Here is a 12150-nt window from a genome sequence, read left to right on the forward strand (position 1 = left end):
ACTGGGGACATCTGTTGTAGAACGCAGTAAGGGCCGTCATTCCTTTAACTGAACTCAGTAGAAAGGCCAGGAGTAGAGGAAGGAGCGCGGATCCGTACCAGCTTGCCAGGTGAATGTGATGGAAAAGTCAAGCTTACGTCACGGCCATGTTTCTGGCTGGCCTGGTCTTGCGCGGTATTGTGCCATACCACGTGCCTATCATCGAGCCGACAGGAGCTGCCGTACTACGTACACTACGTGGCTAACATGAGGCGACGGAAGCTGCCATACTACGTGCATCACGTGCATATCAGCGAGGCGACGGGAGCTCTCACTTATCCACGACGAGTCAACAATTCAACACGGGAGGCGACTTCAAGAAGCACCCAGCCTTCTCCGTGACGAATCAAGAATTCATTAGGGGCAACGTCATCACCCTGCCCCGCCTGGTTCCTGCCGACGAGAACTCTCCAAACTGGTTCCTGCCGACGAGGAGTTGCCAGAGGGATTTAAGGAGAGCCAGCCCATTGTGAGAAGACAGAGTCGCTTCCAGCCGCCCAGTCGGTCTGATGCGCTCTTGCAGCTACATGTACTCTGCCATCCACTATCTGTAAATATTGTATAAAGTTTTTCGTTTCTTCTTCGTCTGCGGAAAGAGTCTGTTTTTCGTCCTCCACCCCGAAGTCACAACAGCGGTAAGTGAGCGAGCGATCTGATGACATTCTTCGGCATGAGGGGTGGCTTCAGATAGGGTCGTAGATTTGGAAGTGTCGGAGTGATACAAAATAATTGTGACCATAAACTAGGAAGGTTTGCGACCATAAAGAAGAAAGAAGGGAGAGAATCCAGTGGTAGACTGAGTGGCACTATTGTAAACGTATGTAACAAAGGGGAGGATACGGTCCTAGTTAGTGTGATCAGTGGAGATATACATGGCGAACATGTCCCCGAGAGTATGATTAAAGCGTTCAGTCATACCCCATTGGTTTGCGGATGATAGGCGCTTGCAGTTCTATGGACAATGTTGCATTCGTGAGGGAGGGCTTTTACAGCTTTGGATGGAAATGAACGACCACGGTCACTCAGTAGCTCGCGAGGCGCACTGTGTCAAAAAACAAGGTTGCGAAGGATAAACAAGCCGACTTCACGTGCGGTGGCCGCCAGGAGCGCTCAAGTTTCAGCGTAGCGCGGGAGGTGGCCCACAGCGACGATGACCCAGCGGTTGCCATCTGGGGTGTACGGTAGAGGGCCGTACAAATCAATGCCAATATGGTCGAAAGGCCGGGAGGGACAAGGCAATGGTTGAAACGGCCCTGTTGTCTTGTGAGGTGGGCTCTTTTGGAACTTAGAGCACGAGTAGACGTACTGTTGTCTTGTGAGGTGGGCTCTTTTGGCACTTAGAGCACGAGTAGACGTACTGTTGAATGGAGAGGTGCATTCCTCCCCAGCAGTATCGAAGCTGTAAGCGTGCATACGTATTTAGCACACCGGCATGGGCGCACTGCGTATCCGCATGAGAAGAGGCACATACGTCGGAACGTAAATGGCGAGGAATCACTAGCAACCATTTACGGCCATCAGGTAGGCAATTGCGGTGGTACAGGAGATCTTTGCGGGTGGCAAAGTGGCGAACAGTGTGACGAAGCGAGCGGTCGGTGGTGCATGGTGACGGTTGATATAAATACTCTAGAAGAGAGCCTATCCAAGGATCCCTGCGATGCCCTGCTGGCATGTCAGTGAATGTAAGAGACGAAGAATCGTAGCTGGAGACAGACGGAGTGCCATGCTCATCAGGCAGTAGTGAGCGCAAAAGAGTGTCGGCATCCGAATGCTTTTGGCCTGACTGGTAGACAGCATGGATGTCGTAGTCCTGTAGATGAAGCGCCCAACGAGCTAGGCTGCCAGATGGGTCTTTTAATGACGACAACCAGCACTGGGCATGGTGAGCGGTCACGACGTCAGATGGACGGCCATATACGTAAGGGCGAAATTTGGTGATTGCCCAAACGATTGCAAGACATTCTTTTTTTCGATGACTGAATAGTTAGTTTCTGCTTTGGTGAGAGTGCGGCTGGCGTAAGAGACGACGTACTCTTCGAAGCCAGACTTATGCTGGGCAAGAATAACGCCGAGGCCTACTCCACTAGCATCCCTGTGGATTTCGGTAGGAGCGTCCAGGTCAAAGTGGCGTAGGATAGGTGGGGATATCAAAAGATGGCATAATATGGTGAACACGTCTTCAAAAGCAGTAGACCATGCTGAAATGCCGGGGCTGTTGGCAAGTAGCTGCGTTAATGGGGCGATTATGGATGCGACGTTACGCACGAATCAACAAAAGTATGAACACAGGCCTATAATGCTACAGAGTTCTTTCAGTGTAGATGGTCTGGGGAAGTCGGCAACGATTTGAAGTTTTGCAGGGTTGGGAAGGACACCATCCTTGCTGACAACATAGCCTAAGATGGTAAGCTGACGGGCGACAAAGTGGCACTTCTTCAAGTTAATGTGCAGTCCAGCGTGTGAAAGGCAAGTCGACGCTTGCGAGGCGGGTCAGATGGGAGCCAAAGTCCTTCAAAAAGACTACAACATCGTCCAGGTAGCAAAGACACGTGTGCCATTTGAGGCCTCTTAGAATGTTGTCCATGAGATGTTCGAAGGTGGCAGGCGCATTACAAAGGCCGAACGGCATCACATTAAACTCATATGGACCGTCTGGGGTTACAAACGCAGTCTTCAGATGGTCAGCTTCATTCGTAGGAACCTGCCAGTATCCAGACTAAAGGTCCAAAGAGGAAAAGAACTCCTTGCTCCTTGCGAGGAGTCAAGAGCGTCGTCAATTCTGGGCAGCGGATAGACATCTTTTTCGCGAGATCTTGTTAAGGTGCCTATAATCAACGCAAAATTTGATGCTACCGTCCTTTTTCTTCAACTGGGGTGGCCCAATGGCTGTGTGAGGGCTGAATAACGCCACGATGAAGCATGTCATCAATCAATGTCGCGGTGTTCAGTGTGAGAAACTCTGTATGGATGCTGGCGTAGGGGTGCATGAGTGCCGGTGTCAATGACGAGAACGATGGTGGATGTGTGGCCTAAGGAAAATTGCCTATGATTGAATGACATCCGAAAGTAGTCAAGCAGCTCCAAGAGTTAGGCACGCTGGGCAGGTGGGAGTTTGGAGCCAGTTGGCGGAAGGAAGGCCTCTAAGGAAGACGAATCGGCGCTGGTCACAGAAGTAAGGCTGTCGACGAGATGACTTAACATATCATCAGGCAGTTGAGTAGAGTAGACGAAATCGATATCGTCAAGCCGACCTATACATTCGCCACGGAATAATGTGGCTGTGGGAGAAAATCAATTCGTGACATAAATGGCACTGCAAGAGTTTTCGACTGCGAGAACTGCAAAGGGAGGAGGAAGTTTTTGCGAGACGTGAAGACTTCGAAGGGCGCAAATAGGGCGGTGGAAGAGGGAGCATAGCTGCAAGAAAGTGGTACAAGAACAGAAGACAAAGGAGGTATGTCAGTGTCCGTGGCGACAACCACTCGAGAAGAAGATGGCTTGTCAGATGAGGCGTCACACATCGGCGACAACTCAAATTCGGCATGCGTACAGTCAATGACATGGTTAGTAGCAAGAAAGTCCCAACCCAAAGTAACATCATGCGAACATGGGGAAAAGACGACCAATTTGACTACGTACAATATGTGTTGAATGACAAGGCGAGCTGTGCATGCCACTGAAGGTTGAATGTGGTGCGCAGTTGTCGTACGCAAGGAGACGTCGGAAAGCGGAATTGTGATCTTTTTTAACTTGCGGCACAGTTCTCCACTAAGAACAGACACAGCGGCTCCAGTATCAATGAGTGCTTGCATGGAAACACCTTCGATAATCACGGTTGTTTCGTTCGCAGGTAAAAATTGAGGCTTTGAAGTTGTCGATGCGAGTGCAGTTCTTGCCTCCGGAACTGCGATGGCTAGTTTGCCGCTTGAACGGGTGGGAGGCGATGAAGCATAGGGGACAGTGAATGGCGACGTGGGGAGGGCGACCGATGTGTGCCGTAGCCAAGTCAATTCAGTGAGCAGGTGTCCGTTGTGTGGGAGGAGATCGGGTGGGGTGGCTCAGGATGTAAGTAGCCTTGATGTTCTTCACCCAGACTAGTACGGAAGTCACGACGACGACAGAAACGAGCGACATGGCCAGGTAGGCAACAGAAGTAGCAATAGTCCTGTTGTCTGGGGTGCGCCAAGGATTAGTGGATGGCAGTGCGGGATTGCGAAATGGTGGCAGGTTCAGGTGGACAGGCGCACGCGCAGCGTAGAAGTCGTTTGCGGGTCGACCAGGATCCGTACCGAGCAGCATTGCTGGTGACTGCATGCGTGCGACTTAAGCATAGGTCAGAGGAGCAGAAACAGGCGGATGCTGGTAGGAAGTTGGTAGTGCCTCAGAAATTTGCTCCTCTATGGCTTGCCATATCGTGGGAGCAAGTGCCTGCGCGGAGTCTGGGACGTGGGGAACAAGGGACAATTGACGTGCCACTTCTTCTCGGACAAACTGCTGAATTTGCTGCATTAACATTGAGGTGTCAATAGCAGCAGTGCTGACAGTTAATGCTGACATGTTGGCCATGTCAGAGCTCGGGAGGCGTGTAGAGATTGCTGTTTCCGCAACTCGTCGTAGCTCGGGCGGTACTGAACAATGTCTGACACTTTGAGGGTTTTAGGCAATGAGCATTTGCAAGGCATCGTCCTTGATCCCCTTCTTGATGTGTCATATTTTATCAGGTTCGGACATAGCAGGGTTGATGCTACAGCAGAGGTCAACAATATCCTAAATGTAGGATGTAAAGTTCTTGCTGGATTGCTGGGTGCGACCGTGTCAGCGCTTTTCTGTGCGGAGCTTGCGAACAGCGGGTTAGCCAAAGACTTCCGCAAAGCTCGTTTTAAAGGAAAACTAGTTGGCAATATCAGCTTTGTGGTTGTGGAACCACAGCTGTGCCAAGCCTGCCAGGTAAAAGTTGTCGTTGTTAAGTTTGTTGCCATCATCCCCTTTATTGTGGGTGCTCACCCACTCATATGGAGTGAGCCAGTCCTCAACGTCGTGCCTGTCGGTGTCGTTGAAAATGACAGGGTCTCGCTGTCTTGGTACTCTGGAGCAGGTGACCACCGGTGATGCGGTAGCACCTAGCTGAGGCACGTTGGCAGGCATGGCCAAGACGGGGGGTAGAGTCCAGCTACGGAGTTCCAGATTAAAAAAGGGAACCAGCACGCACCACCATTTGATAGTACGTGTTTAAGGCTAGATGCGCTTGGCGTTTTATAGTGAATGCACAGAACGAGACAACGCTCGAGGGGGGCGAGCACGAGCAACAACAACAACCGCCCTCCTCCTCTTCGTCTTCTGCTGGCACCTGTATTTCTCACTACTAGATATGTAATTAAATAATCCACTTGACTTCACTCGCAAATACCAGCACGGGAAATAGTACAAATGATCTCGCCGAGCATTGTCACCAGCAGTTTCCAATGGCGTGGCCTTGACGTGGCCCAATTCACTTCGATCGCAACGACGGCACAGTATTTTTCAACATCGAGCACCTCGCAGCGAAGGATGTGCCGCCCCTGCTGCTCGTCCCACTTCACTTTATTCTAGTACAGTCTAGTACTTGCACATTTTGAAATAGGAGAGTCCTGCTTTGAGTGGCACTTTGAGTCAACTCTCCACGAAGTTTGAAAGCATGTAGGTAGATAGCTCAGGATTATCAATAAAAAAGGAATACATTGCATTTGAAAGTAAGCAGAGATCAAACATGATAAGTTTTGGCAACTTTCTCCGACCAAAGACGATCCACATGTCATAGAAATGTGATTTGTAATGTCTTAGGTACAATGGTTTGGGTGTGAAATTCAAGAATGAAAGTTGGACCTTTGTTTTCTCTGCCATTGCTAATCAATATACAGTAGACTTCTGTTAATTTAACTCCCGTTAATTATATGTTTCGGTTAGGTTGATTTTGACTGGAGGTCCTGGCCGGCACCCATGCATTTCTATGGGCCCAGGCTTTTGTTATTTCGATCCTTAAGTTGGTTCTGACTGGATAATTCAAACATGACCAGTCAGTGCACTGGTGCCTGACCCCCATGGTGTCCCCAATAGTAAGCCCTTTAGAGTGGCCGCATCTGTCTTGGGAAAGCTTAGAAGACGGCGAATGCGTTGAACGCACATCATCCTCCGTCGAAAACACAATTTTTTTACCTCCAATGGGAAGCTTTTCAAGCAATAATGGTAGCTCACAATGTCTGATCACAGTATTTATTTGATCCTAACGTGCAACTTTCTTTTTCTTTTTTAGAAAGGAATAAATGTGTTTTTATGCTTTGCCGCATAGCATGGCTGTATTGCGGAGAAGCTGATTTTAAGAACCGTATCTCTAATCGTGACTTTAGGAAACTGGCTGTGACTGTGCAACACATATTAAAAAATTGTGTGCATATTAGATTTATGCTTTGTTTACAAGCTTAATGATGTCTGTACAATATTTTTCTACTTTGAACACATAGAAACGGATGCACATTTGATTCATGGGCATGTTCGAATCGGGCAACTACTGCCAAATCTTGTTTAATTTGACCCACCAGATAATTTGATCAATTTCATCACTTTTGTCAAATTTAAACAGAAGTTGACTGTAGCTGCAAATAAAGCTTTGAAAACGTGTTCCAACAGCTTAAGCTGATTTTTATGTTTCCCTCTAGGCGTCTAAAGGGGTAAATACTCAAAATGGCTGTGCAGGTCATGTGGGGATCTGCTCACCACAATTCGAGGCCTTAAAGCATGATCACATTTTGTTCAGGGGGGGGGGAATTAATTGCGTGTTCTTAAGACACACATATTCCTCTCTCCAAACTTTTGCTATTCAGATATTCTTGGAATGCCTGCCAGACTCCAGAAATGATTGGATCATTGCAACCAGAGCAATGAGGCACAAATATGAATCACTGTTGGCTAAGGTAAGTGGACTTATTGTTTATGCCCCCTACAGTTCACTTTCAGTTTACTATAGCTGCCTTGTTACCATCTTGATAGCTTGTTCACTTACTGTGGATAAATAGCACTGCCATTGGTGAGAATAGTATGGCAACTTATTGTACTGGTGGGCTTGAATCTGACATCTTGTGCTATCATGGTAGCATCCTTGTTGCAATTTTTTCTTCTTCAAAGCCACGTAGTACCTTTATATATACTCAAGTTACCATATTTACTTGCATAATGATCACACTTGCGTAATGATCGCACCCCTGAATTTTGTCGTCAAAATTCAATTTGTCTGCTTTCCTGTGTAATGATCGCATCCCGAACTTGCTGCAGCGATATGTCGTGAGCCAAGTCTAGTTAATAATGATCGCACTTAGCATCTGTCGAATGCTACGCAAATGACTCAATACATACCAAGCGATCTGCACACACCCAACATTCTTAAGCAGATGCCCCATTTCATTCCTTCCATCACTTTCTTCCATCTAAAAAAAAGCTACAACCAAACTTGCCTTGGCTTTATTATTTGTAGGCTTTATAATGGCTGTGGTCTACAACAACAACAAAAAAGGCGCCTTTCGATTCTTTTCGTCTGCACTCGTAGGCGCGCAACAAATCGCGAGCAGTAACAATAGCAGCCACGTTTACACCGATACGTTAGAAGTGTACCCTATTCATACGCCAATGCTGTGTCACTCAGCTAAGATATTCACCTACCCTTAGCGGAAACGTGCCATATTATGATAGTAGTGAAGATGAATGCTGCAGTTTCCGCAGCATGCCCGCCATGTGTTTCTATGTCACTGGCAGCTAAGCGCGCTCACCTCCGTTTCTGTCCCCTCAAAGTGGATGGACATGGCTATGTTATTGCCACAAACTTGCCGATATTAATGACATCATTTATTACTGATATGGAAGAAACTGTTTCAATGCGCGTAATGTACTCATGAGAAGAAAAAAAAACAATTGCATTCGCCTCGTTCGGCTTGCTCCGCCAGCCGCCATTTTTGTTTTGGTGTCTCGCAATGTTACAGCAGCAGCCACCTGTTTGTTGACCTGTTGTCATCCTGCAGCAAATGCTGGATGAGCAAAATTTTTTTCTTCTTGTGGAAAATTTAACCCGCGAAATGATCGCACCCCTGAATTTGCATCAGTTTTTTTGCCAAAAAAGTGTGATCATTATGCGAGTAAATGCAGTATTTTGTAGTTATCCTGCAGCCATGTGGTGGGATTTGCTTTTCCTAGGATAAAGGTACCAGAGACAAAGAAAGCAGCCGTAAGAATCAGCCAACACACTGTTGGCATGCTCCACTGTGCATTATGATGCAGAAGAGCAGCACTTAAAATTAGTGGAAAAAGCTGTTGCCTGGTAATTAGTACATTTAGAACGTGGCTCAGCAGTAGGGGGCTTGTTTCATTTTGCCCAGACATGTCATAATCCAAGAATGGAACTGGAAGACCTTGACTTGGCTTACAACAATCCCCTATCACAAGATGAGAAAAGCCCATGGAACCAATACTTTGAGGACAGCGAATTGCGAATAATGATCAAGCAGGATGTGATAAGAACGTAAGTGCTGCTGTTCTCTGCTTTTTTTTCCCGCCCTTACATTAATGTACGCATCATCTGCTATGCTCCTACTCGTAGCGTGGCCCAACGAGCATAGCAAACACCCAAACAAGCTGGAGAGAGTGCAAAATGACATTATGTTCTGCTCCCACACAACCACCTTCTCTCTCACGATGTCACAATGCATACAGGTCCTGCAAAACAAACAACCTAGTTTATAGAAAAGCAATTATACTAAGTTATTCAGGGTCTTCTGAGGCCTGCCAGTATTTCTTCTAGTGTTTTGAGGTCCAGGACCTTTACTTAATGGGGAAAAAAAAGAAAAAGAAGCATTTCGTCACAGAATTCACTTCCTTAAATTGGAATGCTGACAATTGAAACTCTTTGCTGTAACCATACTATGAATTTCAGCTTGCTGCCAGCATTTGGCAGTGAGCAGAAATTCCATTCACTTACTTTTTTCTCCCTGTAATATTATTTCACATGCGTTATTATATGCTTGTTTTAAGTACCTACTTGGCATTGTACAAAAGCACTTAAAATGTAAATCATAGTGCTTATTGGACTGCACTGCTGTTGCAAGCGTGGGGAATATCAGCATTGTTGGTTTGGGATCTTCTTTGGAGAACTACCTTGAAAATAAAGCATCTGGCCATCAGTGTTCCATCTGTTACAAAAATTTAGTCTGCACCACAGGTCAAGATAACTTTTTTAATAGCGGAAAGTTTTCTTTTTCCTCCGGCCACATTATGTCATGAAGATAAGCCATGTCCCATGCTCTGCTGGCTAACGCAGCTGATGTACCACTTGTAGCAGGCATTTAGTAGCTTTATGAGCTCCACCATGGCCTCCACGATAGCACTGAGGTGCACTGCTGCAAGCATTCAGTGGCACACTCTGCACATATGGTTCATACCCATGCAGTGCTTGGTGTACTGCACCACGTGCTGCAGTTAGCATCGGCTAGCGCAAGACGGGGTAATTGGACATTGCCGAGAGATGCCTTTGTCCTGCAGTGGACATAAAAATAGCCATATGATGTTCTGGTATCACTCGTACAGCATTTTCATTTACTTTCTGTATGTGATTAAAAATAAATGCACAGGGTATTATGGGAAAGTCAAGCATTGTTTTGAATCCCTAATTCCAAGAAAGGTCCATTTGCACAACCAAGACTGTGTTATAGGGCAAGCTGTGTTGAAGACGAGCCAAGTCTTTCATGCCCCTATTAGCGCGATGGCAGCCTCTATAGTGGTGGTCCCAAAAAAGCGGGAGGGGGGGGCATCATCATAATCATCATCAGCCTGGCTACACCCAGTTGAGGGAAAAGGCCTCTCCCATACTTCTCCAACTACCCTGGTCATGTGCTAATTGTGGCCATGTTTTCCCTGCAAACTTCTTAGTCTCATTTGCCCACCTAACTTTCTGCCACCCCCTGCTACGCTTCCGTTCTCTTGGAATCCACTCTGTAACCCTTAATGACCATCGGTTATCTTCCCTCCTCATTAGATGCCCAGCCATGCCCATTTATTTTTCTTTATTTTAACTAAGATGTCAATAACACGTTTGTTCCCTCACCGAAGCTGCTCTCTTCTTACCCCCTAATGTTGCACCCATCATTCTTCTTTCCATAGCTCGTTGTGTCGTCCTGAATTTAAGTAGAACCCTTTTCGTAAGCCTCCATGTTTCTGCCCCGTAGGTGAGTACTGGTAAGACACAGCTGTTATACACTTTTCTCTTGAGGAGTAATGGCAACCTGCTGTTCATGATCTGAGAATGCCTGCCAAACGCACCCCAGCCCATTCTTATTCCTCTGATTATTTCAGTCTCATGATCGGGATCCATGGTCACTACCTGCCCTAAGTAGATGCATTCCCTTACCACTTCCGGTGCCTCACTACCTATCGTAAACTGCTGTTCTCTTCTGAGACTGTTAAACATTACTTTAGTTTTCTGCAGATAAATTTTAGTGCAAATGGGTGCAAATAGCCTGCTGCTCTTGGGAAAGAGCAGGTATACAAATGCTCCTCGGCACACAACAAAAGCAGGGGAAAGGTCTGTGGAGTGTGGATGGCCACAGCTTGGGCAGAAAGAACCATTCATGAAGCCGGTGACAGAGACCAGCAGGTAGGGTTGGTGCCTTGCAAAGGCTCCCACCAGGTCACACCTGCCTGAGCAATGTTTGTGTTTGGCAACACAAATGATATTCTATTTAGTGGGTATTACGATTCACCAAAGGACGATGCGTTGATGACGAATGGTGCTATGGGAGGGTATTGATCAACAATATTGTCATGTTGTAGTGGCAGTGAGCAACCACAGAGCAAAACAAGTAAAACTCGGCATAAGGATAGTGGCGAGCACACTCATCAATCGTCGAAATCTGATCAGCGGGTCAAGCACGTCGGTTTTTAGTATGCATGAATTGTCAAAGGTCCCAGCGTAATCACTTGTGCTCGCATACTTTCTAGAAAGTACAACACTATTTGCGTTGCACGTACGCTCTGATTACAAGGTTTGGCAACAACACATGCAACAGATAGAATCGACTGCAATAAATTATAATGTTCTGATACATGCAGGTGGCATCTTACACTGAGCGATAATACTTAACATTTGTTAGCTTGTAAAAAGAGGTCACTGGGAAAAGGAAAACAAAGTACGTGTGTCAATATGCCAAGTCCTTTCGTTGTCCGAGCGCTTCAAGAAGCAAAGAAGGTGCCCTGCCTCTAGCAGCAGAATGTTGCGCTCCCAACTAAGGCACCTCTGTCTTGCATTCCGGATTGTGTTTAACAAGCTGCATTGTGTCAGTCACGAGTTGCCTGTTGGCAGAACTCTGTTAAGTGAATAATTGGAGGCTTTGCGACTCCTCATCAAGCCGTTGTTGCTATTTGTGGCGCAAAAAGTTTTGCACTTTTAACACTTGACCTAATCATTGACCTCGCTGTGGAAGAAAGGATTCTGAAAATATTGTAACTTGCCTGTATAGGGCACTTAGAAACATTCTGGAGGCCTTGAAGTATATAAAGCACCCTCGCTACCATTTATTACTCACTCTTGTGTCTGACATTCATCATGTAAATAAACTTGCTAAGGAGCATCTCGTCACTGCCTGCTCCCTCATCACCAGACGGCTGCGACCAGTCTTCTGTGCTCCTGTTGCCAGGGGTCTATTGCCATAGGCTGTTATTTATAACAGAATGTGGAGTTTCCAAGCTTGACAGGTTTGCAACGCTGTTTTTCAGCAGAAAACTCATTCACAAGCTGCATTTCTCCCCCTCATCCGCAGGAAGGAAGCACGAGTGCAAAGGCTTTTTGAGAACGGCCGAGAAAATTGCACGCCTTCATAGATTTTGCTCTCTCTCTCTTTCACATACACATAAACACACACACACCTTGTTTGCTTCTGCTCCGTCCAATAGCAATGTCCTGGACTGCCACTGATCCTTTATTAAACTCTTGTGGACAGCAGCACTAAATTTTCTTCTGGGTAATATTGTAACAATCTCAATGATGCAAAACAAATTCTATAATATTTTCTTGTGTGCTTTGTTTTGCATTGCTTTTGT

The 12150-nt window shown here is 46.5% G+C and overlaps 1 protein-coding gene across 3 annotated transcripts in view; it reads left to right on the forward strand.

Moving 5' to 3' along the window:
* Positions 1–12150, forward strand: part of TBC1D5 (TBC1 domain family member 5) — a 119606-nt gene that overhangs the window by 15787 nt on the left and 91669 nt on the right. For all 3 annotated transcript variants that reach the window (XM_055071567.2, XM_055071568.2, XM_050179592.3), the window contains exons 4-5: positions 6897–6986; positions 8439–8581. In XM_055071567.2, the coding sequence (XP_054927542.2) occupies positions 6897–6986; positions 8439–8581 (233 nt within the window). The remainder of the gene's footprint in view (positions 1–6896; positions 6987–8438; positions 8582–12150) is intronic.

This window comes from Dermacentor andersoni, chromosome 5 (assembly GCF_023375885.2).
Source record: "Dermacentor andersoni chromosome 5, qqDerAnde1_hic_scaffold, whole genome shotgun sequence".
Classification (NCBI taxonomy): Eukaryota; Metazoa; Arthropoda; class Arachnida; order Ixodida; family Ixodidae; genus Dermacentor; species Dermacentor andersoni.